The 23,832-nt window shown below is 37.9% G+C and overlaps 1 protein-coding gene and 1 long non-coding RNA gene across 2 annotated transcripts; both read right to left on the bottom strand.

Annotated features, from left to right (window-relative positions):
* Positions 1-1,409: 1,409 nt before the first annotated feature.
* Positions 1,410-4,737, bottom strand: LOC128025590 (uncharacterized). The gene is made up of 3 exons (XR_008186188.1): positions 3,934-4,737; positions 3,066-3,098; positions 1,410-1,509 (listed from the first exon to the last, which is right to left on the bottom strand). It is a non-coding gene; the product is annotated as an uncharacterized LOC128025590 (long non-coding RNA).
* A 7,511-nt stretch (positions 4,738-12,248) lies between these two features.
* LOC128023263 (otolin-1-A) lies at positions 12,249-17,391 on the bottom strand. The gene is made up of 4 exons (XM_052610648.1): positions 15,946-17,391; positions 15,768-15,857; positions 14,319-14,390; positions 12,249-13,426 (listed from the first exon to the last, which is right to left on the bottom strand). Exons 1-4 carry the CDS (start codon positions 16,388-16,390, stop codon positions 12,543-12,545), a joined length of 1,491 nt encoding a protein of 496 aa, XP_052466608.1. The 5' UTR covers positions 16,391-17,391; the 3' UTR covers positions 12,249-12,542.
* Between the last annotated feature and the right edge of the window lie 6,441 nt (positions 17,392-23,832).

Raw genomic sequence — 23,832 nt, 5'->3', positions numbered from 1 at the left:
ATTATTGATTCATGCAACTAATTCAGTTGAAATTGTTCATATTTAGTTTGAACCCATATAATTTATTTATTAATAATAAATAACTTTTCAACTTCACAATTTCATACTGTAGCTCCTGAAAATGTTACTTTGACGCATTCCAAATAATGTTTGTGTCTGTGCTCTCGTGACAGAGGGCAAGTGAAGATTTGCTGCAGCGATTGTAATTAAAGCCAGGATCGAATTATTTCCTGATGTGTAATCGACAGCCAGTCGAGTCACAACATATGTGGCATCTGTGGTGCTCTAATGGTTTTGCTTTAGATTGGAAATCAAGTGCCAAAACTGTCAATCATACCAAATTCAGTGGTTTCATGCCCAGTAATCCAGTGCAGAAAATGAACCATGTTTATACTCTTTAGTGAACCTGTATTTGTTGTAGTCTGGTTTATATTTAATTAACCTTGCATAGTTTTATTCATGGGTTTAGAGGATGAGGGCAAGTCACCCAACTTGTCCATGGTGATATCTGCCTAATTTGATTAGCTTCTATCACATGACAGTTGAGTTAGCACAGAATCTCGCAGGTCACTTAGTGTCATTGAAAAAGGAGGAACTGATCTCCATTTTGGATCACTTTAACATCCAGGTATGGCTAAAGATCAACTCCGTTCTCAACATGTTTGCTAAAAAAACTATTTAAATGATCTGTTTTGATTTACCCGTTTGTTTTTTTCATCCTCAGGTGGACAATCCGGTCTCTATCCAAACATTCCCAGCAAGCAATTTTGCGTCTAATAGACGTCTAATAGCCGTCTAAACACAGCCGAGACGTCTAGGCTAAATCGAGGCTAATTTTGGGCTGTCAGTGAAAATCTAATAGACGTCTAAACATACCCCAAGAATAGACAGCTATTAAATGACTACATATATACGTCTAATAGATGTCTAACCATAGCCCAAGAATAGACAATCAGACAGCTATTGAACGACTATATTTATACGTCCAATAGACGTCTAAACATAGCCCAAGAATAGACTAGTCATCAATTAGACCGCTAAACAACTACATACGTCTAATAGACAGGCAATATGGGTCTAGGCTAAAACAAGGCTGATTTTGGGCTGTCAGTGAAAATCTAATAGACGTCTAACCATAGCCCAAGAATAGACTAGTCATCCATTACACTACATATACATGTAATAGACAACAAAAAGAGGCATAAGGATTCTTTTCACTCAAATATAACAGGTTCTCATAAATTAAAATCCATCCAAACTAATTGAATATAAAGGGATTTATTTTGAACAATTATATAGACAACAACAACTTGGACAACATTCAAACATAAAAATGAACAAATAAAACATTGGAAAAATATGTAAAACAATTAATTTTTAAGAATTAACTGTTTACTTTAGATCCATAACCCCCACCCCCTGCCCTTCCTGGTGCTTGTTTGAAATGATTAGAAATAGCATTTTTTATTTCACATTCCATAGCTGATGGAAAGCTGGTCATCACTGCGTCTGCCAAATGAGAAAAAGGAAAGAATTATTGCTAAAAAAAAAACATTGTTGACAATCCTTTTTAACTAATTAGTCAATCACTTTTGCTAGGATGATTTAATAGATAGAGTTAACAGAATATAGATTGAGACTATATAATTTATATCAATATAGACAATAATTTATATCAATATTATAATTAATATCAATAATTGAACATTTTTGCTCGCTTAGTGGTGATGCAATACGGCGTGTAACGATACGCGTATTGAACAATTCTGTACAAGGCATTTATATATATATATATATATATATATATATATATATATATATATAGGCTATATAGACACACACATATACATATATATCTGACATTTTCTTCTCGAATGTTCATTTTTATCAAGCTCATATATGCAAGTTCTGTAATTTCACTTAAATGGCAATGAAAATGACCTATTAATTTTCAGCGAGAGCATTAACTCGATCTCTCAAGCGACGCCATTCTCTTAGATATTTGGGATCCATAACTTCTGAATATGGAAATAAAATTAACATTATAATTGATTATGTAACACTGTTATCCCAAGACATGTCTGACTACTACCATAATGTGTTTTGAAACTGAAATACAGTATTTTTTTAAATTATCATTCTAATGAAGGTGAAAACAGATTTTATTTTCATTTCTACTTTAGTTCTTCCCTCAAGTTTAAAGGGATAGTTCACTTCGAAATTAAATTTTGGTATGTTTTAGCTTACCTTAAGAACGTCCAAGATGTAGGTGTCTTTGTTTCCGCAGTAGTTTCAATTTTTTAGGTCAAACTATTCTTGTCTGTCAGTCATATAATGCAGGTCTATGGTCACCACCTAAAAAGGCCATGCACAGAGAAGTCCAAATTAAACAATTCCCCATTGTAAGTACACATTGATGGACTAAGACACGAAACGAGCAGTCTGTGTGAGAAAATGAACAGCATTTATATCGTTTTTACCTCTTGTACACAGCCACGTCCAAGTGATATGAGGGCTCGCATGCTTCCAGGTGTGTGATGCGTTCGCGTTCTGGCTTAATTTGCGCAAGCGCCGCACTTAGACTAAGCCAGCCCAGAATGCGCACACACCGAAGCACGCGCGCCCTCAGATCACTTCGACGTTGCTGTGTTATAAGAGGTAAAACGATATAAATACTGTTCGTTTTCTGACACAAACCGCTCGTTTCGTGTCTTAGGCTATCAGTGTGTATGGTGGGGAATTGTTTAATTTGGACTTCTCTGTGCATGCTCTTTCAGGTGGTGACCATATAGACCTGCATTATATGACTGACAGACAAGAACAGTTTGACCTAAAAATATAAAAATTGAAACTACTGCGGAAACAAAGACACCTACATCTTGGATGCCCATAAGGTAAGCTTAAACATATCAAAATTTAATTTCAAAGTGAACTATCATTATAAATCATTCTTTATCACTTACTCATATAACTCTAATAAACATAAAAAATACTTATAGGCGTAGTTCACTTAAAAAAAATAAAAAAATAAAATAAAAAACAACAACATGTAATCATTTACTCACTTTCACTTGGTTCCAAACCTGTATGGCTTTCTTCTGTTGAACACACACAAAAAAAATATATTTTGATGAATGTTGGTAACAAGACATTTAATGGTAGTCACTGACAAGTGTTCTGTATATTCAATTGCTGTACTTTGTTGACTGATTGCAGGATAATTTCCAATAAACAGTGTCTTTAAATCAAATAAAGTGGATTACATCACTCCAGTTCTGAGGTTTTTACACTGGCTATCTGTCTGTCAAAAAATTAATATCCAACAACTACAGTTGGTTATTAAATTAACATTTTAAGGCCAAAGTAAATTTCTAATCTTCTGATGCACTATGAACCATCCAGAGCAGACCTCTCAGGACATCTGGGACAGTAGCCAGCTACTTTTATATCTCCAAAGTCAAAACAAAACATGGAGAAGCAGCATTCAAATTTATATCTGAAACAAATTCACTGAAAACTGAATGTATGCTGCATATTTTAATTATTTACAAACTAGTTTAAAGACTTATGTTTTCCACTACCTTTTATTAAATGGAGAGGATTTTTTTTTTTTTTTTCATGTTGCACTATGCTGCTGTTAAATTTTATGTAAAGTACTTACAGAATTTGCTTTAAATCAACTCTAATTTAAATACAAATAAATACTGGTATCTTTATAATAATAAAAAAATAGTAATGATAAGTTTCATAGTTTCATGCTTACCACATTCATTGAATTTAGATACATTTGCAATAACACGTGCAAGGTAACGTTAACTTTTTGGAGAAAAGTAGTACTCTGCAATGTTAATGTTAAAATGTCAGGGTTTCTACACATTATAACAGCTAACTAATTTAAACAATAAACATATCAAAAATAACACGCATACTTACAAGATCGAAGTAGAAATGTGAAGGTTTTCACTCAGACTGTTGCTCACCCGTTGCACTCCGACAGCTGCCTCGTGTAAAATAAAATGGCGGAAATGTTTATCGCGAGATTTGGCTTAAGTGATCTAGTCACGCAATGGCATTAGTTCCAGTAGACATGTCTCAGTAGTGTTTCAATTGTGCCATCTAGCGGTTGGGAAATGCAATTGCATTTGATTAGATATTTTTATCGTAGATTGTGTATGAATGTTTGACAGAAAATATATATTAAGCTGTGTAAGCGAAAACATTTCAAAGATTAATATTCTAGGTCGCTGGTCTATATCTGAGCCCAGATTGCAATAATTTCGCCAGGTGGGCTAAAGCAGACCGCATATAGCCCGTCCAATTCGGAGCTAAATCGTGATCTACCATGCCGTGAAATGACGTATTGAACCTTGATATCATACCAATGCGAACATGATTGAATATTAACCATTTCATGCACTGCCTGGCAAAAAAATACAATTAATCAGTTTTGACAAAAAGTGGGCTACAATAGCTGGGTCTGAATACGAGCTAAATCGTGGCTACACACAGCCTACACATATAACATGTAAAATAAAGTAAACCAAACAACTTGTAATCACGTTAGACTCTGCGTACATGATGGAATATCATACATCTCACAAGTTATTTTGCAAAAAAAATACATTTATCCAGATTAAATGTTATTTGGGCTAAAAGTGGGTTACACATAGCCGGACTATATCTGGTCTATATTTAACCCAGACGTTGAAATGACGGCTATTGCTTGCTGGGTTTCCTCCAAACACTTAGGGCCCTATCTTGCACCCAGCGCAATTGACTTTGTACACCGACGCATGTGTCATTCCTATTTTGCACCCGCGCAAAGCGCGCTTTTCCCTCCACAGAAGCACGTCGCTAAACTAGTGAATGAACTTGCGCTCCCTGGGCGGTTCAGCGCAAAAAAGGAGGCGTGTTCCGGCGCAAACAATCCCTGGTGCTATTTTGCTGTTCCATTAAACAATTGCGCCACTGACCAGAAAAAACTAGTCTAAAGTCAGTGGCGCGTTGCGCGTTGTTCATTATGCTATTTTAAGGGCGCATGCTTGACCATAATGTATAGCGTGCACAACGCGCATACACTTTGCTCATGTAATCTACACAGATGCAACAGTTATTTTTGCAAATCATAAATTGTTACACTAAAAAAAAAATATTAACACATGAGATGACGGAAATCATTGTGGTGTGCCACGAAGATGTGAAAAAATAGGCATAAATCTAGCTTACAAATTATTCAGGCTAATTGTAGTAATTAAGGATCAGACCTGTTTGCCCAATAGTGGCAAGACATATAGGCTATGTAAGGACATCTGACAAATATGTTTGTCCGTCAAGAACCAGGAAAAAAAATCGATGAAACAATTGTGGCTATTTCCTCCCACGCCTGTTTAACCGACGCTATTTTGGGTGGGTTTCTCCCATCCCCATACAACACAACTTCTCTGTCTTTCACTGCTCTTACAAGAACATCAGTCTCCTCGGCTGTGAACCGCTCCTGGCGTGCGCCAGGTAAATACGCCATAATAATAGCAATCCATAATGGAACTTGCGCACCTGCTTTTAAAGGGAATGTTGGATGACGCTCTGATTGGTTTATTTCATGTTACGCCCAAACCACACCTATGAATAATGAAGCTACTTCAGACCAACCCATTTTAGATCTGCGCCGGGCGCAAGAGCCATTTATCCCGCCGGGAAAATAGCAACAGCGCCGAGACCCGCCCACAAACTTACTTGCGCTTCGCGCTTTGACACTTGCGTTTCAGATCGTTAAAATAGGGCCCTTAATGTTTGTGTGCATTCGTTTCTCTTCTGACAAATGCAAACGTGAAATTTGCTTTGCTCTTTTTCTGTAGTTTTTAATGAAGGCCACTCTTGATCAGATGAAAGAAGATTACAGCTACGTCATGAAGACCAAGAGCATGACCCAGAATACAGAGGAGAAGCACAGGGAGGTGAAATAATCACATTTACATATTAGATTATGTAACTGAACTGAAGCTATGTATTGACAGGGAGCCACTTTGGAAACTATATCTGATTGGATTGCTAAACTAGATGTTCTTTAATATGGCAGTATAGTTCACTTTCACTCACTGGTTTCTGCCAAACCCTTTCCTCTCTCACAGACTCTGCAAGAGCTAAAGAGAAAGTACCAGGAGAAAGAGCGCTATAAAAATCTGGATTCACTTGATGAAATGCAGCAAAAGTTGGATGAGCTGAAGAATCAGATGGCCTGGGTCTGGTTAGGAATCCCCGCCAGCAAAACATGATCTCTGACTGCATGGCTCAAATCAAAAAATAATTCAACAATTCCATTATTTTCTAATCAAATTTAAATATAGTGGTTTTGCTAAGGGTAAGATTCATTCTGATTGATTCCCTACTTGTATTTTAAATATTTTATATAATCAAATCATACATTTGTGAAACGTATGTCTGTGTGCATCAGGTGGCAGAGGTGGAGCAGGAGATGAAGCCCATGAGAGAACAAATTGCAGCTGATGAGAAATCAAATATGACCAGAAGGTGGAAGAGTGGGAGGTGACTGAATAGTATTTCTTGGGTCCAGTATCGTCTGGTGCCATGAAGCCACACATTTGACTACAAAATAAAATTCTGTCCAGACTTCTGATTTTCCTGTCTTAAGTAGGCCTTTTCTGGCCAGAAAGAGACTGGTGTTTAAATCAGTCAAAATCACTGTTTTTTTTTTTGTTGTTTTTTTTCACAGTTTAGGGGCGGGTTTAACTCAAATACATTATTCCACAATATAGAATCCGCTTTAATAGCTTCATTGGCAGGTTAAAAAACCTTTACATTTCCCAGTAAAAGAAAATTACAGACACCTTTAAACACACACACAAAATAACAGTGAGAAGGAAAGGCAAAAAGTAAAAAAAAAATACAGTGAATGTTATTGTGCAGTTGGTGGTCCTATTGCACAACACCAGGCAGCAAGGTTAGCACTTTCTGAGGTTTCTCTAGCAGATGTGGGAGTTTGTTCGTGATATAGACCAGCGGTTTTCAACTCCAGTCCTCGCACGCCCTGCTCTACATATTTTGTATGTTTTTTTTTTCCCCCTTACACAACTGATTTAGATAACCAGCTCTTTAGAAGAGAGCTACGTGAATGAACCGTGTTTCCGATTGACATTATCCTGATCCCTACACAGTGTTCACTGCTCCTTATGTCCTGAGAAGAGGAAATCCGTTGAAGTTTACTTCACTTCAGAACATTAATTCATGGATTTGTGCAGTTTAAAAAGTGATGTCCACTTCGCAGGGCACTTACGGTCAAATAGAACAAATGTCTGAAGTGATAAGGGAAACAAAAAATATGCAGAGCTGGGGTGCGCGAGGACTGGAGTTGAAAACGGCTGATATAGACTAGGGTTTAGAATATTCACAGATTTGCATCGGTGCATTGGCGTAAAGGTTAACGATGTGATGCATCGGAAAAAAATATATATATATGTTAGACATTAGAGTTAGCCGCCATGTGAAGTTGCTACTACTTGGAAAAAGAAATGTGGTCGACTAAGCCTTTTCTCGTCGACTAATGATTAGTTTTTTCATAATGCCATAGATTATACCATTAGTAACAGTAGGCCATTTGCAGGAACATTAAAAACTAAATTTGCCCTTGGGCACAGTAGATCACAACTGTAATGGCATTGACATTATAGTTGCTTTCATACTGCATTCCTTCAGCAACTCTGGGTTAAACCCTCAAAGCTTTCTGCTGATATTACACAGCTCTGGTGGGGTTTTCAGAGCCAGCAGTCCTAGTTTTTCCATTGTGAAGAAAATGCTTACTGAATATCTAATTAAGTCTGATTCACAGTAATGTGCAGGGTGTCTATTTTGGGCTTTGTTTGTATAGGAGAAGGTTCAGGAGGCCAACAGGATATTCAGACAGCTGCAGGATCAGCTGGAGGGTGTGACGGAGCGGATGCAGCAGCTGCAGCAACAGTGTGCTGAACTGAAGAGCTGAGTACAGGCACACAACCCAGACAGAGGACATTTATTTCTCACATATAGGGTTGGGTATCGTTTGGATCAATTTCTATTCCAATTCTGTTTATCGGTTCTCAGTTTTGATTGCAATGTGGTAAAAAAATTAATAAATTCAAACATTTAGTTATCAAACATATTTATTCTGTCTCTTTTTGCAAAGAAAAATAGTTGCAACTGAAAACCATGAACAAAAATCAGCAGGCTACATAAAAACTGGACTCATTTAAGAACTGTTTGTGTGCAAAATAGAGCTGCACAATTCTGGATAAATATTATATATATATATATATCATAAAATATATATTTTAATATTTTATAAAATAATTTTTTTTTTTTTTTTTTTTTTTTACAAACATCACATGTAATTTATGAATGAATGATTCAATGAATAACTGAAGATTTGCTTGTTTCATTATTGGATGAATCAGTGTTTTTGAATGAATCTCTTGATTCTCACAGAAACTGAATAATCTATTTTACTTAAAATACCTCTGGTTAGTCTTCAATGCATCAATGAACATTAATGAAAGACAACAGCAGGTGTATTTAGGCTGAAAAAAAAAGTATCCAATTCCTGACCTTAACTGATTCTGAATCCTAACTCGATTCCCAACCCTAGACACATTTCAGTGCTAATTTTCATTTTTTAAGGCTGTTCTCCATCGTAAAAAAAAAAACTAATTTGAGAGCTTAAACCAGCTTAACAAATGGATCCAAGAACTTCAAAAGTGTGCTGAAAAGGAAACAATGTTATGTAACATTAATTCTTGTTCTAACCCCTACATGTTTCGTGTCTGCTCGTTCTGTGTGCTGCAGAGACGCAGCAGATATTTCACCGGTCTCGACAGTGTGGACGCTTCAGTCACAAATAAAAATAGATGTGCACAAACTGTAAAATGTGCAGCCTGTTTACATACAGCAGGCCTTTTACTGATAAAATGGTGTACTTTATGACGTCATCCCTAAAATGACTAATTGTCGCATAAGTTATGGTTATGCAGTTGCCCTTGAGCTGTTTCCATACATAATTTTACATACTGTGCAAATTATATAGGCTAGCAACCTGTTCTTAATCCATTTGAAAAAATAAAAAAATAAAACTTTATTATATAGACTATTATGAAATTATAGGCCTACATAAAATGTAATTTTATTAACAAGTTCCATGAAGGGTTTTTTTTTTTTTCGTACTTTGTTATAACTATTTAGTTACTCTTTAGTCATCCTGTTTCCTATAATGATGGGCATCTGTCTCTTCCTCAGGTTCTGATATTTATTTTACAAAACATTTTTACTCACTTTTTATGCAGTAAACTGTTCGAAAGTGTGAACCTAAAAACATTTATAATATTAGAAAATATTTATATTCTTTAAATAAGTGTTGTTGTTTTGAACTTCATATTTTTAAAAAAAATTAAGCAGCAGAACTGTTTTCAACATTGATAATAATATGAAATGTTTCTTGTGCAGCAAATCAGACACTGTAAGTAAATTTTGTAAACACCTTGCTAAAGAAAATTAGAAAATAACATGTTGTGTGAATACAGTAGGACATTTGCTGTGGCTAGTAATGACACTCAGGAGACTGGAATCCTGGAGAAGTGTGTGCAGTCTCTCAGGACATGATTAACCGGAGGATCTCGATGCATATGATGCTGAAGATAGCTGCCAGTCAGCGCTGCAGACAGTTTATTTTCCTCACGCCACAGAACATGAGGTAAAGAGCTTCTCTGGTGTTCATGTAAAAATGTGCAGACATACATGTAGTTAGATTAGAAGGTATAATTGTGTTATTGCCTTATTCTTAAAATGTATAATGCTAACATAATGAATTGATAGTAAAAATTTAATGTTCTGCTTTCCCAGTTCTCTGCCTGTCAACAGCCTCATCTGTATCCTTCACCTGAAAGACCCTGACCATAGCCAGCCTGCTCTTCCTTTCGGTCAGAGGAACCCAGAATGATGCTGTTGTCCACTGATCATCATCTTTTGTGTATGAGGCAGAAGTCAAAGAAGGCAATGTACTTAGAGCTGACAGCTGCACTTCATAGCTCTCTGTTGCACATATGTTTACAGGTCATTTAAATGTACATTCATTTAGTTATTTAAAAACTAATTTTGCAGGCCTAGTTTTGTAGCGCACTTTACATTTTTCTAAATTAATAATTTTAATGTTTATAAAGATTAATGTGATTACAATTTTCATTGCTTTATTTTTTTTATCACTGAACTAAGTAAAAAAAAAAAAAAAAACTTCATCATTTATCCATTTATCAAAAATGTTTAGTGGTCTATTACTGATGTAATAGAATGGAAAGGTCTGTTTCAGTTAAAGGAAATCACATGTGAAATTTGAGCGAGGACCATATTACCTATTTTCCATTTGCCTTTTGTTGTGTTTACAAGAAGTAATGCATCTTTAAACACTGACCTTGAATACATCCTGTTTCTGAATGAACAGAATGCAAATAATGCTGTAAATTGTGGTTTGCCAGTCAAGCTTATGACATGCAGTCACAATGGCACTGCTTCAGTCCTGTGATAATCTTTAAACCTGTACTTCACTAGAGATCAGCAACTACGTGATGGCATCCATTTGTCTCTGTCAGCAATTCAGTTTTTATTTGCTGATTCAGCTTGTCATTGCTAGTTATATCCTTTCATTTTTCAAGGCGGTTCCCCTTAATTAATACTTTTGTGGTTTTTATTGATGGTGTGCAGTTCATTGCTCATTCATTGTTCCCTACTAGGTGTTGGAATATATTCAAACATGGATTGAACAATTATTTAAATCAGAATTAAACCTTGTGAATTTTTGTCCGTTAACTTAAGTCAAAGTTCAAAAAATACTATATAATTTAAATGCATCTTTCTGCTGAAAGGGTTAGTTCACCCAAAAAATTGTACTCACCTCCGAGGCATCCTAGGTTATTTGGCATGCAGTATCTTATGAAGAAAATAAAGTAGGAGGATATATCTTTTTTGTGATGTTCCAACCCGATCTAACGCAATTCGTACATTTTTCACAAGGTGGCTTATTCGTACAAATTTTTGCCCAATCGTATGTATTTTACGAGTTTAACAATTCGTATGAATTTGTACGAATTACCTACACCTAACCCCTCCCCTAAACCTAACCGTCACTGGGGTTTAAAAAAAATCGTACGAGTGAGGTTGTACAAATTCATACGAATAAGCCACCTCGTAAAATACGTAGGAATTGGTCGTGAGATACCATTGGATATTCCTCTATGTGAGAGCTGCATCTGATTCAAATGTTGTGGTGATAGCATAAAGTAATCAAAAGTTAAGGCATTTAGAACCAAGGTAGCCTTTTGGTTTAGCTGGGCCTCCAAAAACCTCTCCAAACAAGTATTTCCAGTATATGTTATTTTATTGAATATGACACCTACTCACATGAACAGAAACCACATAAAAAAAAAATTTAAAAAATTGAATGTGCATTTCCCACAATCTATGCATATTTCTTGGAGTTATGAGCTAAAACGCGACACCGATGATCAATGTGTAATTGGGTTTATGCCTGCCGACTAGTGTTGAACAGTTGGAACTGCAAAAGGAATCAAAGAATATAATATCCTTTTGAGCTATTTTCAATCGTAAGAATATTCTGAAAATAACAAGATATGATTTTCTACGATCGATACAAGTTACAAACAAAAACGTAGCGTGAATGCTTCAAAATGATGCGATTCTTGTGGTAGAACTGTGGAAGAAATATCTTTAGATTGGAGTGATGAATTATATTTTGGGCTCTTTTAAATCATGAAAATCTACTTTAAATAATGCAGTGCGATTTTCTACGATCAATGTATGTTTCATGAAGTTACGAGTGACAAAGCCAAATACATTTTTTCCTTAAATACATGTGTGTTAAAACTCCATGAGTAATATCTTTAGATCTGAGTAATGGATTATTTTGAGTTTGGGCTCTTTGAAATCATGAGAATCTACAGTAAACAACGATGGGCAATTGATGCATGTTTTATGAAGTTACTCATGAAATCGTGACATAAATGCAACATCCCAATATTATTTACATAGGTGTGTGGGGTGCCGGCGGGACACTTTGGGCTTAAGGAGTTAACATGAAAAAAAAAAACTGAAAAACGACTTATAATTAAAACTGTTTTGTTTATTTAAATGATATTATTATTACATACATGTTACAAAAAAATTATCACAGCATGGTTACGAATGCAGGACAGATATAAAGCATTGTTATTTTATTGCGTAAGATGCTGGCTATTTTGTATAAATATGTAGAGCTACAACATAGCTAACACAAATCATCAGCTCATAAAAAAAAGACAAAAAAAAGACAAAAAAAAATGCTCATTCCAGCATTGATTTGTCTGGCGATAAAACGGGTAACAATAATTAGTGGCTGTACAGTTACTGTTAGTAGACGGCTTTGGGTAATATAGGTGGCTTTCGCTTCACCCCTACAACATTAAGTACTGGTCTAAAATGGTTCTTCCAGAGGTCAGAGCAATACCTGGCCATCAGTCTTTGGTGGCATCAGCATAGAGCAGGAATCCAGAGAATGTGCTGTCATCCTCGCTACTGGAATAAACCCCGTTCCAGTCCCGCAGAGTCTCCAGCCAGACCTGGTCTCCAGATGATAGACGGAGCACTGCCATGTTGGAGGCCTGGTCAATGTCCTGGCCGTAAAGGGAGTCGCGAGTTCGCAGTTTCCGAATGCCATTCACCACCAGGGCTGCACGCAGGGGGCGATTACGCACTGTTATGTAGTAGGAAAAGACGTAAACCCCCCCGTGAGTGCAGTTGAACTTACTAGCGTGGGGGTCCCAGTGACCCTCCTCATTGTAAATGATTTTGTCGAACTTGATCGGCAGGCCAGGTGGTGGGAACGATCGGCTGGGAAAGAGACCAACGCTGAAGGCTGAGCGCTTTTGAACGGCAGGTTCACCTTTTAGGCCCTTGAATCCCCTAACACCTCGTACTCCCTTCAGGCCCCGTGTGCCTTTCATCCCTGGCATCCCCCTCTGCCCTGGTGGTCCATGGGGTCCTGGAGGACCAGGCTCTCCCTGCTTACCTAGGGGTCCTGGGTCTCCCTTCGGCCCCTTAGCCCCAGGATGCCCATCTGTGCCATTCAGACCTGGCACACCCATGTCTCCTTTTGGCCCTTGAGGCCCAGGTTCCCCCATACTGCCTTTCTGTCCTTTCTCTCCAAATGGACAGTCTCCTTTGTCCCCCTTCTCCCCCTTGATGCCATCTGGTCCAGGGGGGCCAGCTGGTCCTTGTATGCCAGGCTCGCCCGCCTCTCCCTTTGTTCCATTCCAGCCGGGCTCTCCCCTGTTCCCTGGGTCTCCTTTCAGCCCAGTTAAACCTGTATCTCCTTTGTCTCCTTTGAGGCCCATTTCACCTGCACACATTAACATTGAATGGAATTTGAAATATAAGGCCCATTCTCGGGAAACTGTGAATGTACAACAGTTTGAAAAAGCTACTGCTGAATGTATACTTCGGTTTTCCCACATTAAGTGCCATAATCACAATATACACTACGGGGCCACCTTATATGATTTTAAATGCATAATTCTTACTCCTGCATAAGTAGTTGTGTCACTCCTTTGAATATGATGTTGAGCACATTAAACCATTATTTTAAAAAGAGGGGAAATGTCACATAATAACAGGGTTTACCAGAAAGCGAATTCTATATGCATGTCATATCATAACAGTGTTTAACAATAAATAAGTGACAAAGCAAATTCTAGAATCTTAAAATTGCGTAAAGCTTTCTTTTTTTTTGGGGGGGGGGGAGGTCTACATAATTAAAACACATTATAATACATACCTGTAGTGATTTATTTTTTGTAATCGTGAAATGACTTTGACGTCACTTCCACATAATAACTGGGTCAAAATGTGGGAGAAACACTAACTGCATTTTCTTTGCATTTTTCTTTATTGTAAAAGTAAAATGAATACTCTTAAAATTTCTTCATACTAAATAGAGTTCTGTCAGATGATATGTCAGCAGTTTAGATGATTCAGGGTTTGTGTGTGTGTGTGTGTGTGTGTGTGTGTGTGTGTGTGCGTCTGTGCGTGTGTGTGTGTGTGTGTGTGTGTGTGCGTGTGTGTGTGTGTGTGTGTGTGTGTGAGTGTGTGTGTGTGTGCATGCGTGCGTGCGTGTGTGTGTGTAGTAGTAGTAGTAAGTTATGGCACTATTTCCTGGGAACAGTCCATAAAATCAATAGAGCAAGCATAACAAAGTGAATCAAATACTGGGTTAGTATCACAGATGAATGTACCTTTCTCTCCTTGTTTCCCGGTAACACCAGGAATCCCAGGTAGCCCACTCACTCCAGGATCACCTTTCTCTCCTGAAGGAGGAAAGGACATCTGTTAACAAACTTCCGAACATTATCTGTTAAGTTACCACAACAATGGGGCACATTGTGTCTGATCAGAACCGGAACATGCTGTATTAAAAATCTGTTGTGTGGCTCAAGCTGCTCAAAGATCTCTCCGAATACATTTGCTTTGTTCTCAAAACCTTTATTTGCTATTGTCAGCAATAGATTTGACTCTGCATCAAACTGGAATGATCTGCACATGTCTAGTTTTGCCAAAAGTGTTCATCAGCACATATCTCCACAAAAGCCCTGAACACTAGTGCATTTATTTATTCCAGTGGTGAAGGGTTACAAAAAGATAAGAATCAGGGAATCTTTAGGAACTAGCATTACCAGTTTTTAAGAAAAATTGTAGGTTTTGCCAACTTGTGTGAACATGGAGCACTAAAAGAAAAGGGAGCAGTTCAGTCTATTTGATGTAGGAGTGGTATTTGTTTTTTTCTTTGGTTGAGAATACACACATAAACCTTATGCAATTCTCCTTAGGTCAGGATCTTCCAGTGTTTGTTCTTCTTGTGAAACAAGGATATTTGTATACGCAATCAACAGATGAGTGTCAGTGTCCCTACATGAAAGCTTAGATTTGGAACTCATAATTGTAACATCATTAACCATTAAGCTCTCTTTTGTTTTCTTTCGTTAGCCTAAAAGTGCTCTGAAGTGCACATTCAGTGGACACTTTGCTATCCCGTGAAGCACGATAGAGGAGTTGTGAATAACAGTGAAGTAACGTAACTGATGCTGCAGGTCGCATGACATACTGTAGCAGCCAGGTTTCATTCATACTATACAGAACATACTTTTTTACTGATTGCAAAGTTCGGACAGTATAGTGATTATCAAGTAATCACTGTTATTAGGGCTTTGCAATAACAGAGTTGAAATACTGAGTCATGTCAAGGTCAATGCAAACATAATGAAATACTTATAAAGACTGTAAATGTAACCTTTATCTGTTAAAAAAACATGAAGGCAAAAAGATTGATATCACTGCCTTGAATATTAAATAACTAACTATGGTGTCAGTTGCGTTGCTTCACTGCTATTCACAAGTTTGTTCCTCATAAAATATATTTACTCAGACAGTATACAATTTGGGATACGGTCAATAATTAATTCAGAAACAAACAAAAAATGTAATATACTTTGAGTATACTCGTCGTTACTGTACCACCACTGTGTGTTGCTTGGAGACACTGTTGATTCATTTGGAATGAAAATGTAACTGGCAATATTTTGACTAAAATATAAGTTACTCAACATCATAATTTTTTTTTCAACCGTTTTGATCATCTCTTGCTAATATTTATGTTGAACACAAGCACATGACATTACCATACAGACCTTTTCCTCCATGCGGCCCTGGAGCACCAGTGAGTCCATCCTGACCTGGAGGTCCAGGAGGTCCCATCTCCCCCTTTTCCCCTGGAATACCTTGCAAGATGACGTTTAAAGGGCAAAGTTTAATTTGGCATATGATTAAAATAGATATCAACTAGGCAAGTGCGACTCATCTTCTTACCCGGCAATCCCTTTTCTCCCACTAGTCCTGGAGGACCTCTCTCTGGTGGACAACATTCACAGAAGTTGAAAAAGCACTCATTGTAGTCCAACGTGTAGTTTCCAGGGCCAGCCCCAGGAGGAACCATGGCCTCCGTGTGGTAGTCAGCAGAATAAGCATCACTGGAGTAGGTGGTGCTATCAGTGGGAGAAGTAGAGTAAGCGTCCATCAAGGAGTCTGTGACTTCCTCTGTGATGCCACTGGAGGTGGGGCTCACAGTGGTGGTTATCGGATGGGACCCTATGGGGCCGGGTGGCTGTGGAGGACCCCCTTCATCTCGAGGCAGAGGCTTCTTAGTGGGTTTCAGTCGTGGCCACGGTGTAGTCTTGGGTAGTGATGCTTGATTCCCTGCTGTTATCACCAGCAAGGCCATCAGCAGGATGACCGGGTGGACAATATTAGGCATTGTACAGGTAGCTGCACACAAACAGCAACAAAATGCGCTGATGATAGAAGTTGACGCCAAATGGAACTAAATCTTTCCATTTTCTGAAGGAAAAAATACTGCTAATACTTACCTAGTCGTTGGACTCCGTTCTCTTCTCTAAGAGAAAACTGCATCCAGATCACTACCTTTTAACTACCTGTGCCTCCCCGTCGCCCCTCAGTCCAGCCAATGAGAGCGTTTTCAACTGCATGGGCAGGTGACATACACTTGGCGCAGACCTGAGGATTTGATACTCAAGGAGAAGCTAATGAGATGGCTTTAGAAAGTAACGTATCAGTCCTTCTTATTCTTATGCATCTGTATCCCTTGTGTTAAATAACTTAGAAGAGCAATTCAAGTGCACACAAAGATTTAAGGCATTAAAGTTTACACACAGGAGTACACCTGTCTGTGTGTCCTGTATATCATTTTTAATACGACTATGAATGAATTGAAGTTCATGACAATTTTTTGTCTGAACTAAAATTCTATTAAATATAATACAATAGGGCCCAGGAAGTAAATAGATAGTAAAAAAGAAAGATGCAAACAATTTACGTTAAGGTGTAGGCCTACAACAGCCTGTCATTGGGCCAGTAGCCTTTAAACAGTGGTGTCAAACTTAGTTGGGCTGGAGCCCTGCAGAGTTTCGTTTCAACACACATACCAGGTAGTTTTCAAATAAGCCTGAAGGAACTGATTCGTTGGATCAGGTGTGTTTAATTAGGGTTGAATCTTAACTGTAGGGCTCTGGCCCTCCAGGAATTGAGTTTAACACCCCTGCCTTAAAAGGGATATCTTTTACTTTGTTTATTTCTGATGCAATGCTGAATTTTGAGCATCATTACTCCGTTCTTCAGTGTCACATGACCCTTCAGAAATCATTCTAATATGCTGATTTACTGCTTGAGAAACATTTCTTATCAATGTTGAAAGCAGTTTTGCTGCTTAACACTTTTGTGAAAACCTTTATCCATTTTATATAGATTATTTTAGGTACACACAGGTGCGCGCACGCACACACACACACACACACACACGTGAGGATTTGATACTCAATATATATATAAATATATATACACACACATGCACTTATTTAACTAATGGTATCAGTCCATGTACACTGAAGCCCTCTTACCAAGTTTCAAAAGCAAAATTGCATGCTGCAAGATGTTAAACAAAGGTTAAATAAGTCATGATTTTCCCAAGGATCAAAGAGAATTAGAGACTTTTGGGGGATTTTTGCACGGTCTCAGCGGAGAAAACACTAACACTTGAGGGGCGAATGGTCGTGTATCCTAGACGCCTTCAAACCCTTCCATCAGACACTCCGTCTACTTCCTAACAGTATAAATGTACAAAATTTGAAGGAAGAAACCTGGGGTCAAAACTGCCTTCTACTGAAATGTGGCCTGAATTCTGTGTAACTGGTCCATTTGGCCGAAGCTCAAAGGGAAGTTAATCAAAGCAAATGAAATGTTGGCCCATGAAACAAAGTCATAGCAGTCCTTCTTCAGGAAATCCAGCACTAGTGACTTTTATATCTCAGGGGGTTACTGACCAGAGTAACCCCAGAGTTGAGATCTTCATCTCGTACCTCACGCTGTGATATGATGTCTCCCAGCGGTGGAATGACATCATTCAAGGAAAAAGCTTAAGAATTACACCTCCAGTGTTTGTCAGATCAGACGCGTGTGATCAAAGCGTGGCTATGTTCAAACCAAGCTTAGGTCATTTTAAACTGGACATACATCTTCAACAACTTCCATATTACCTAAACTTTTAGATTACATTTACATTTACATTTATTCATTTAGCAGACGCTTTTATCCAAAGAGACTTACAGATGAGGACAGTGGAAGCAATCAAAAACAACAAAAAGAGCAATGAAATATAAGTGCTATAACAAGTCTAGGTTAACACAGTACACGTAGCATGGGACTTTAAATACAAAGAAAACAGATGGAATAAAAAAAAAAGAATAGAGGAAGCTAGTGTAGAGGTCTTTAAACACACACACATACAATTGCATAATAAATGAAAAGAAAATAGAATAAAAAAACATTAGGAAGGTATTAGATTTTTTTTTATTTTTTTTTAAGAATAGAACTAGAATAGTGAGTGTTAAAGTTAGAGGGTAAAATAAAGACGGAAGAGATGTGTTTTAAACCGATTCTTGAAGATGGCTAAGGACTCAGCTGCTTGGATTGAGTTGGGGAGTTCATTCCACCAGGAGGGAACATTTAATTTAAAAGTCCGTAAAAGTGACTCTGTGCTTCTTTGGGATGGCACAATCAAGCGACGTTCACTTGCAGAACGCAAGCTTCTAGAGGGCACATAAATCTGAAGTAACAAATTTAGGTAAAGGGGTGCAGAGCCAGTAAAATGCCTTGAATTTTATGCGAGCAGCCATTGGAAGCCAGTGCAAATTGATAAACAGAGGTGTGACGTCTATTCTTTTTGGTTCATTTAAAATTTATCTTGCTGCCGCATTCTGGATTAATTGTAAAGGTTTGATAGAACTGGCTGGAAGACCTGCCAAATAAATGTGATTTATTTGCAGATTATCTGGAGAAACTTGCTGCCACCACAATATTAGGGTATTATGTTGCTTTATAATGACTATGGGACTTTTTTGCTCCTGTTTTATTGTAGGAGCTTTATGAACATGTTTCTTTTTTTCTGGAACAGTTTTTCAGGTATTAATGTTTGAGGGGAAACCCCCAACAAAAGACATGTTGTGTACATGCAGAAATAAACATAAAAAACAGAAAAGAGGAAATGAGAAAAAAACATGTCTTCTGTTAAGATCTCTCAAAAAAATAAAATTAATTATAAATGTAAAAATGTATAATTATCAAAATAATTATTATTGAAGAAGCATATTTATAGGCTAAATGAAAAAAATACCTTGAAAAATATATTTTACAAGATTCAATGTGTAATAAAAATAATGTTCATTTTTACTCTGTTACACCACATGACATTTTTAATCATTAAATTAAACTTTTGTTAAAAACGGTATAAATGTTTTCCAAAATCATATGAACATGTTTTAATTTTTCAAAAAAAAAAATGTTTAAAACTATTTTTTTAAGATATATTGTCCCATATCGTGTTGTATAACACATGACGCAAAAGGAGTTACAGTGTGCACTGAAGGTTTATGGGTTTGTTCAAATCTCCAATACTTACAGTATAGTGCTGCTTTAGCAAACAGCACTTAAACAAACAGCAATATGTGTTAGCTGACATTACCCTCTCCACTTACAGTGCCCATTTGGCTCATCTAGCACTGTTTCTGTGGACACAAGGGCACCATTGGGAGTAGGAGATGAGAGGTGTGGGGTGTTACCTGAGCCTGTGATAGCCCTCTCACTGCCGTTACAGAGGCCACATGCATTAGCTTCAAGAGGCTCAGATGCCCTGTGCTAAATCACATGCCCTTGTTACCAGGTAGGCAAAATGGAAACCATTAGTCAAACCAAAGATCCATTTCTCTACACCTTACTAAGCATCCAGTGCTGGAGTACCATAAAAATACATCCCATTAGATTTCTGTGATGAAAATTAAATCAATAAAATGTGCATGCATTATTCAACCTCTGGAAGGCTAACTGTATAGTAAGCACTTTTTTTGCACAGCGGTTTTGCATCAGTTTATCCATTACTGGCATTATGTTTACTTGTGGCATGCCTAAATGGATCCTTCACTTGACAAGCCTATGCAACGTCATATCAGGGCATGAGGTAAAATAATTGGTTTAAAACTGTTAAGGGTTTTCTTCAGTATGTTGCATTTTACAAAAGGCAAGACATTTACAACATCATCTTTCAACAACAATGTGCATATAGTTGTTCTTAATGGGTGGTTAGCATGTAACATGAAAATTCTTCTTGTTTTATTCCTTCATCCTTAACATGTCACTGGTCCCTGCTTCTTTAAAGTTCTTCTCTATTTTAATCTACAAAATGAAATAATGCTCTCTCTATATATATATTTTATTATTATTTTATTTATTTATTTTAATGGAACAGTTTATTGAACCTAAGAAAAATATAAATGATCAACAACAACAAAAATTGCAAATGTGTTTTTTATTACATTTAATACATCAGATTTTTTGCCTATATATAGTATTGTCACGGCGCGGTAGAGACGGTGCTGTGGAAAGAACAAGGTCAGGGTCCAAGATGCAGGGAAGATTAACTTTATTAAGAAAGAAACAAAAAGGCCAACACGGCAAAAACAAATCAGAAACGAATCACCGAAAATGCAAGAACTAGAGAGACGTAATGACAACAAACATTAGCAAATAACATACAATAATCCAGGCAGGCAGAGTGGTCTGTGAGACTAAACTATATACTAGTGAACAAATGGGGAGCAGCTGTGTGTGTGAGTATTTGAACAGGTGTGCAGAGTGAACCAGGTAATGAGTCCGGGAGCAAGGGAGAAACACAGGTGGAGCAACTAAACAGCAATGAGGTGACAAGGTGGGCGGGGTCAGAAGAGGACAGGAGAGAGCACATGGCACCAAACAAACACAACACTCACAGAAGACAGTGACAGAAAGACAGAAGACTGTGACAAGTATAATATAGAAAAATCTCACAAAAGAAACTCAAAAAAAGATGAAAATTGGAGGTGTTATTTATTCATAAAAAGAAAGATTACATTTTGATGATTAATAATGTAAATCAATTAAATTGTTAACAGTATAGAAGACTACTTGATATACAAAGCATAGAAATATCAGTTGTCATTATCTTCAAATAATGTCTAAATTAATAATCAGTAATTAAGTCAAATAATATTAGTCAAATGTGATTAAGCAACATTTTAAACCTTTAACCCATGGGGAAAATCAACCCATTAACGGTTTAAAAGTAGCTGTAAAAAAAAAAAAAAAAACGGAGCAATTTGTGTGCATTGTGAGCATTTTTCAATCAAAAATCTCCGTTCTTGTTTGTCTCTCTTTTCGAGGAAAGAGGGGCAGCCATCTGCTCCTCACGGTTCAGGACCCACCGCTGCTGCTGAGGCACGGAGGAGAATGAGCTCATGGGGATCACAGGTGGATCTGGCTGAGGAGTTTAGAGAGGGACTTTGCCTTTCGCGCACATTGGAGGCGGACAAGAGAGAGACTCGGGAGAATAATGTTATATCTTTAACACTTTCCGATACTGAAGTTAGTGCTCTGCTGGGTTCTACCCAGGAAGAGCAGGAGATGTCAGAGGATTGCGAAGAAGCAGAGGCTGAGCCTTCTCAATCCTCCTGCCCTGCATATGTAGAGCTGTTGGAGGTTATGAATCATGACACGGCAAAGTTGGACTCGCCATGGAAGTGCGCTAGCAAGGTGACACCGCGAGGTCGGCTCGACGAGCATTATCTTTCTGACCATAGCCCTCAGAAGAGCCTTCCATTTCTGCCTGATGTCTATGATGTCTAGGAATGGAAGAGGCCATTTTGTTCTTGCATCCATCAGTTTCAGCATACAAGTTGTGCCAACATCGAGGCGATGCACGAAAGCGGCTATGAGAGGATGCCCCCTGTATAAAACTAGGCAAAAAAATATATATGTATTATATTATAATTTTGTCAAGAATTATAAAAAATCTACAGTAAGCTCAAAATTTGTACTAAAATAGTCTAGTCTGGCTATGTCTATTTGTATGTTTCTGCAAGGTCAGCAGACATTGAGGCTCAGGTTTGTTCCGATCCGAGCTTGTGAGCGGAGACGCATTTCTGAATATCCTGATCCACTCGCTCATTCTGTGGGGTCTCGCTCAACCCAGAATGGTCTGCTGGTTCGAAAATATGCAAAGAGTCATTTAATTGTTTAATAATAAACTGTTGTTTTCTGTGTTGCTGCAAAGATGAAGTTGACGATGCAGACTCGCCATGAACGCCAGAGAGAAATGCACATTTCATATGGATTACTTTTAAAAAGAGTTTTCTATAAAACAAAACTTAATGAAGTCGTCAAAATCATGTTTTACAAAAAACGGAGACGTTGCAGTCTTCTTTGCTGCCTCCATCTCTACGTGCAGACTGAGCTCGTGCGTCATTTTCATGCCAGTTATTCAGCCAATAAAGTGTAGGCCTATGTATTTCAAAAATGTGTCTAGTAATAGGACCCAACCAACCGCAACAACAAATATCATTAAAAAATATTTTTGAATGACTCATAACCGAGGGTAACCGCGGGCGACTGCAGGCACCCGCTCATTTTGGATCAATCCGTGCATCACTGGTGGGTATACTGTTCCCCATAGTGACCCCTAGAGAAAGCAGTTTGAAGTGCTCTTGAAAGGGAACGTCTCAGGTTATGAATGTAGCCATGGTTCCCTGAGTAGGGAATGAGATTCATTGTTTTCCTAATGAATGTTGTTCAATTGCTTTGACGCAATGTATTTTGTTTAAAGCGTTATATAAATAAATGCGACTTGACTTGAGACACTGCATCCTGGCTACCTGGCATGCTTCAGACGAAGAAGTGAATGACATGTTCTTCCGGCATCTATTTATCCATAGTCGCACCGGTAGTGACATCAGGGGCTCTCGCCGGCCATCTCATTGGTGTTTTTTCACTGTATCCTTCAGACATGGGTCACAACGAGGCATTCCCCATAGCGACCCCTAGAGGATGCAGTGTTTCATTCCCTACTGAGGGAACCATGGTTACATTGATAACCTGAGACTATTTGACTGTTCACGGGTTGAGGAGAGAGAGATGGCTGATTCACTCTGCGTATTGATACCGGCTCCCTGATGCGCAAAAATTATGCAATAATTATGCAATATTAGAATGTTTACAGGGAGCGGGCGGGATTGGACACAAAATTCACGGGAGCGGGCAATAATGGTTAGAAAGTCAGTGGGAGCGGGATTAAGAAAACAGCGCTCTAACACAAAAACACACTGGCGACTGTAGGAATCAAATCGAATCAGATTTCCGACATTTTGGGTGATTCAGAAATCCCAGCCTGATGCTTTTTTATGTCCAAAAAGAGGAAATATGGTCACTCTGATGTCATGGCATCGTACAACACAAAGAACCTCACGTGTGAAACAATTAACGTTACGCGTAAATGCACGTAACTAATGTAAATCAAGAAAGTTTCTTTGCATAGGCCACCAATTGTTGGCAAAATAACACATTAGAGGACCAGAGGGAATAATATGGAATTTTTTTTCCAGAAAACTTCTTGCACAAAATAAGTTCAAGAAATTAAAAAAAAAAAAAAAAAATTTTACATTTAAAAACAATTTCAGAGCACATGAACACACACCCGAAGCAGTGGGCAGCCATTTATCCTGTGGCAACCGTGGAGCAGTTGGGGGTTCAGTGCCGAGAGTTGAACCCACAACCTTAAGGTTAGGAAACACACTCTCTAACCACTAGGCCAAAAAGGGAAAG

The sequence above is a fragment of the Carassius gibelio genome, chromosome A2 (genome assembly GCF_023724105.1).
Source record: "Carassius gibelio isolate Cgi1373 ecotype wild population from Czech Republic chromosome A2, carGib1.2-hapl.c, whole genome shotgun sequence".
NCBI lineage: Eukaryota > Metazoa > Chordata > Actinopteri > Cypriniformes > Cyprinidae > Carassius > Carassius gibelio.
Note: the sequence above shows the minus strand (reverse complement) of the source record. Positions and strands in the feature narration are given on the sequence as shown.

Excerpts from the sequence above, each read along its gene's own strand:
- LOC128023263 (XM_052610648.1), bottom strand. The coding sequence starts at position 16,390 with ATGCCTAATATTGTCCACCCGGTCATCCTGCTGATGGCCTTGCTGGTG. Across the intron at positions 15,858-15,945 it reads GGGAGAAAAGGGATTGCCGG|GTATTCCAGGGGAAAAGGGG; the intron begins GTAAGAAGATGA and ends TCATCTTGCAAG. Across the intron at positions 13,427-14,318 it reads CGGGAAACAAGGAGAGAAAG|GTGAAATGGGCCTCAAAGGA; the intron begins GTACATTCATCT and ends TAATGTGTGCAG.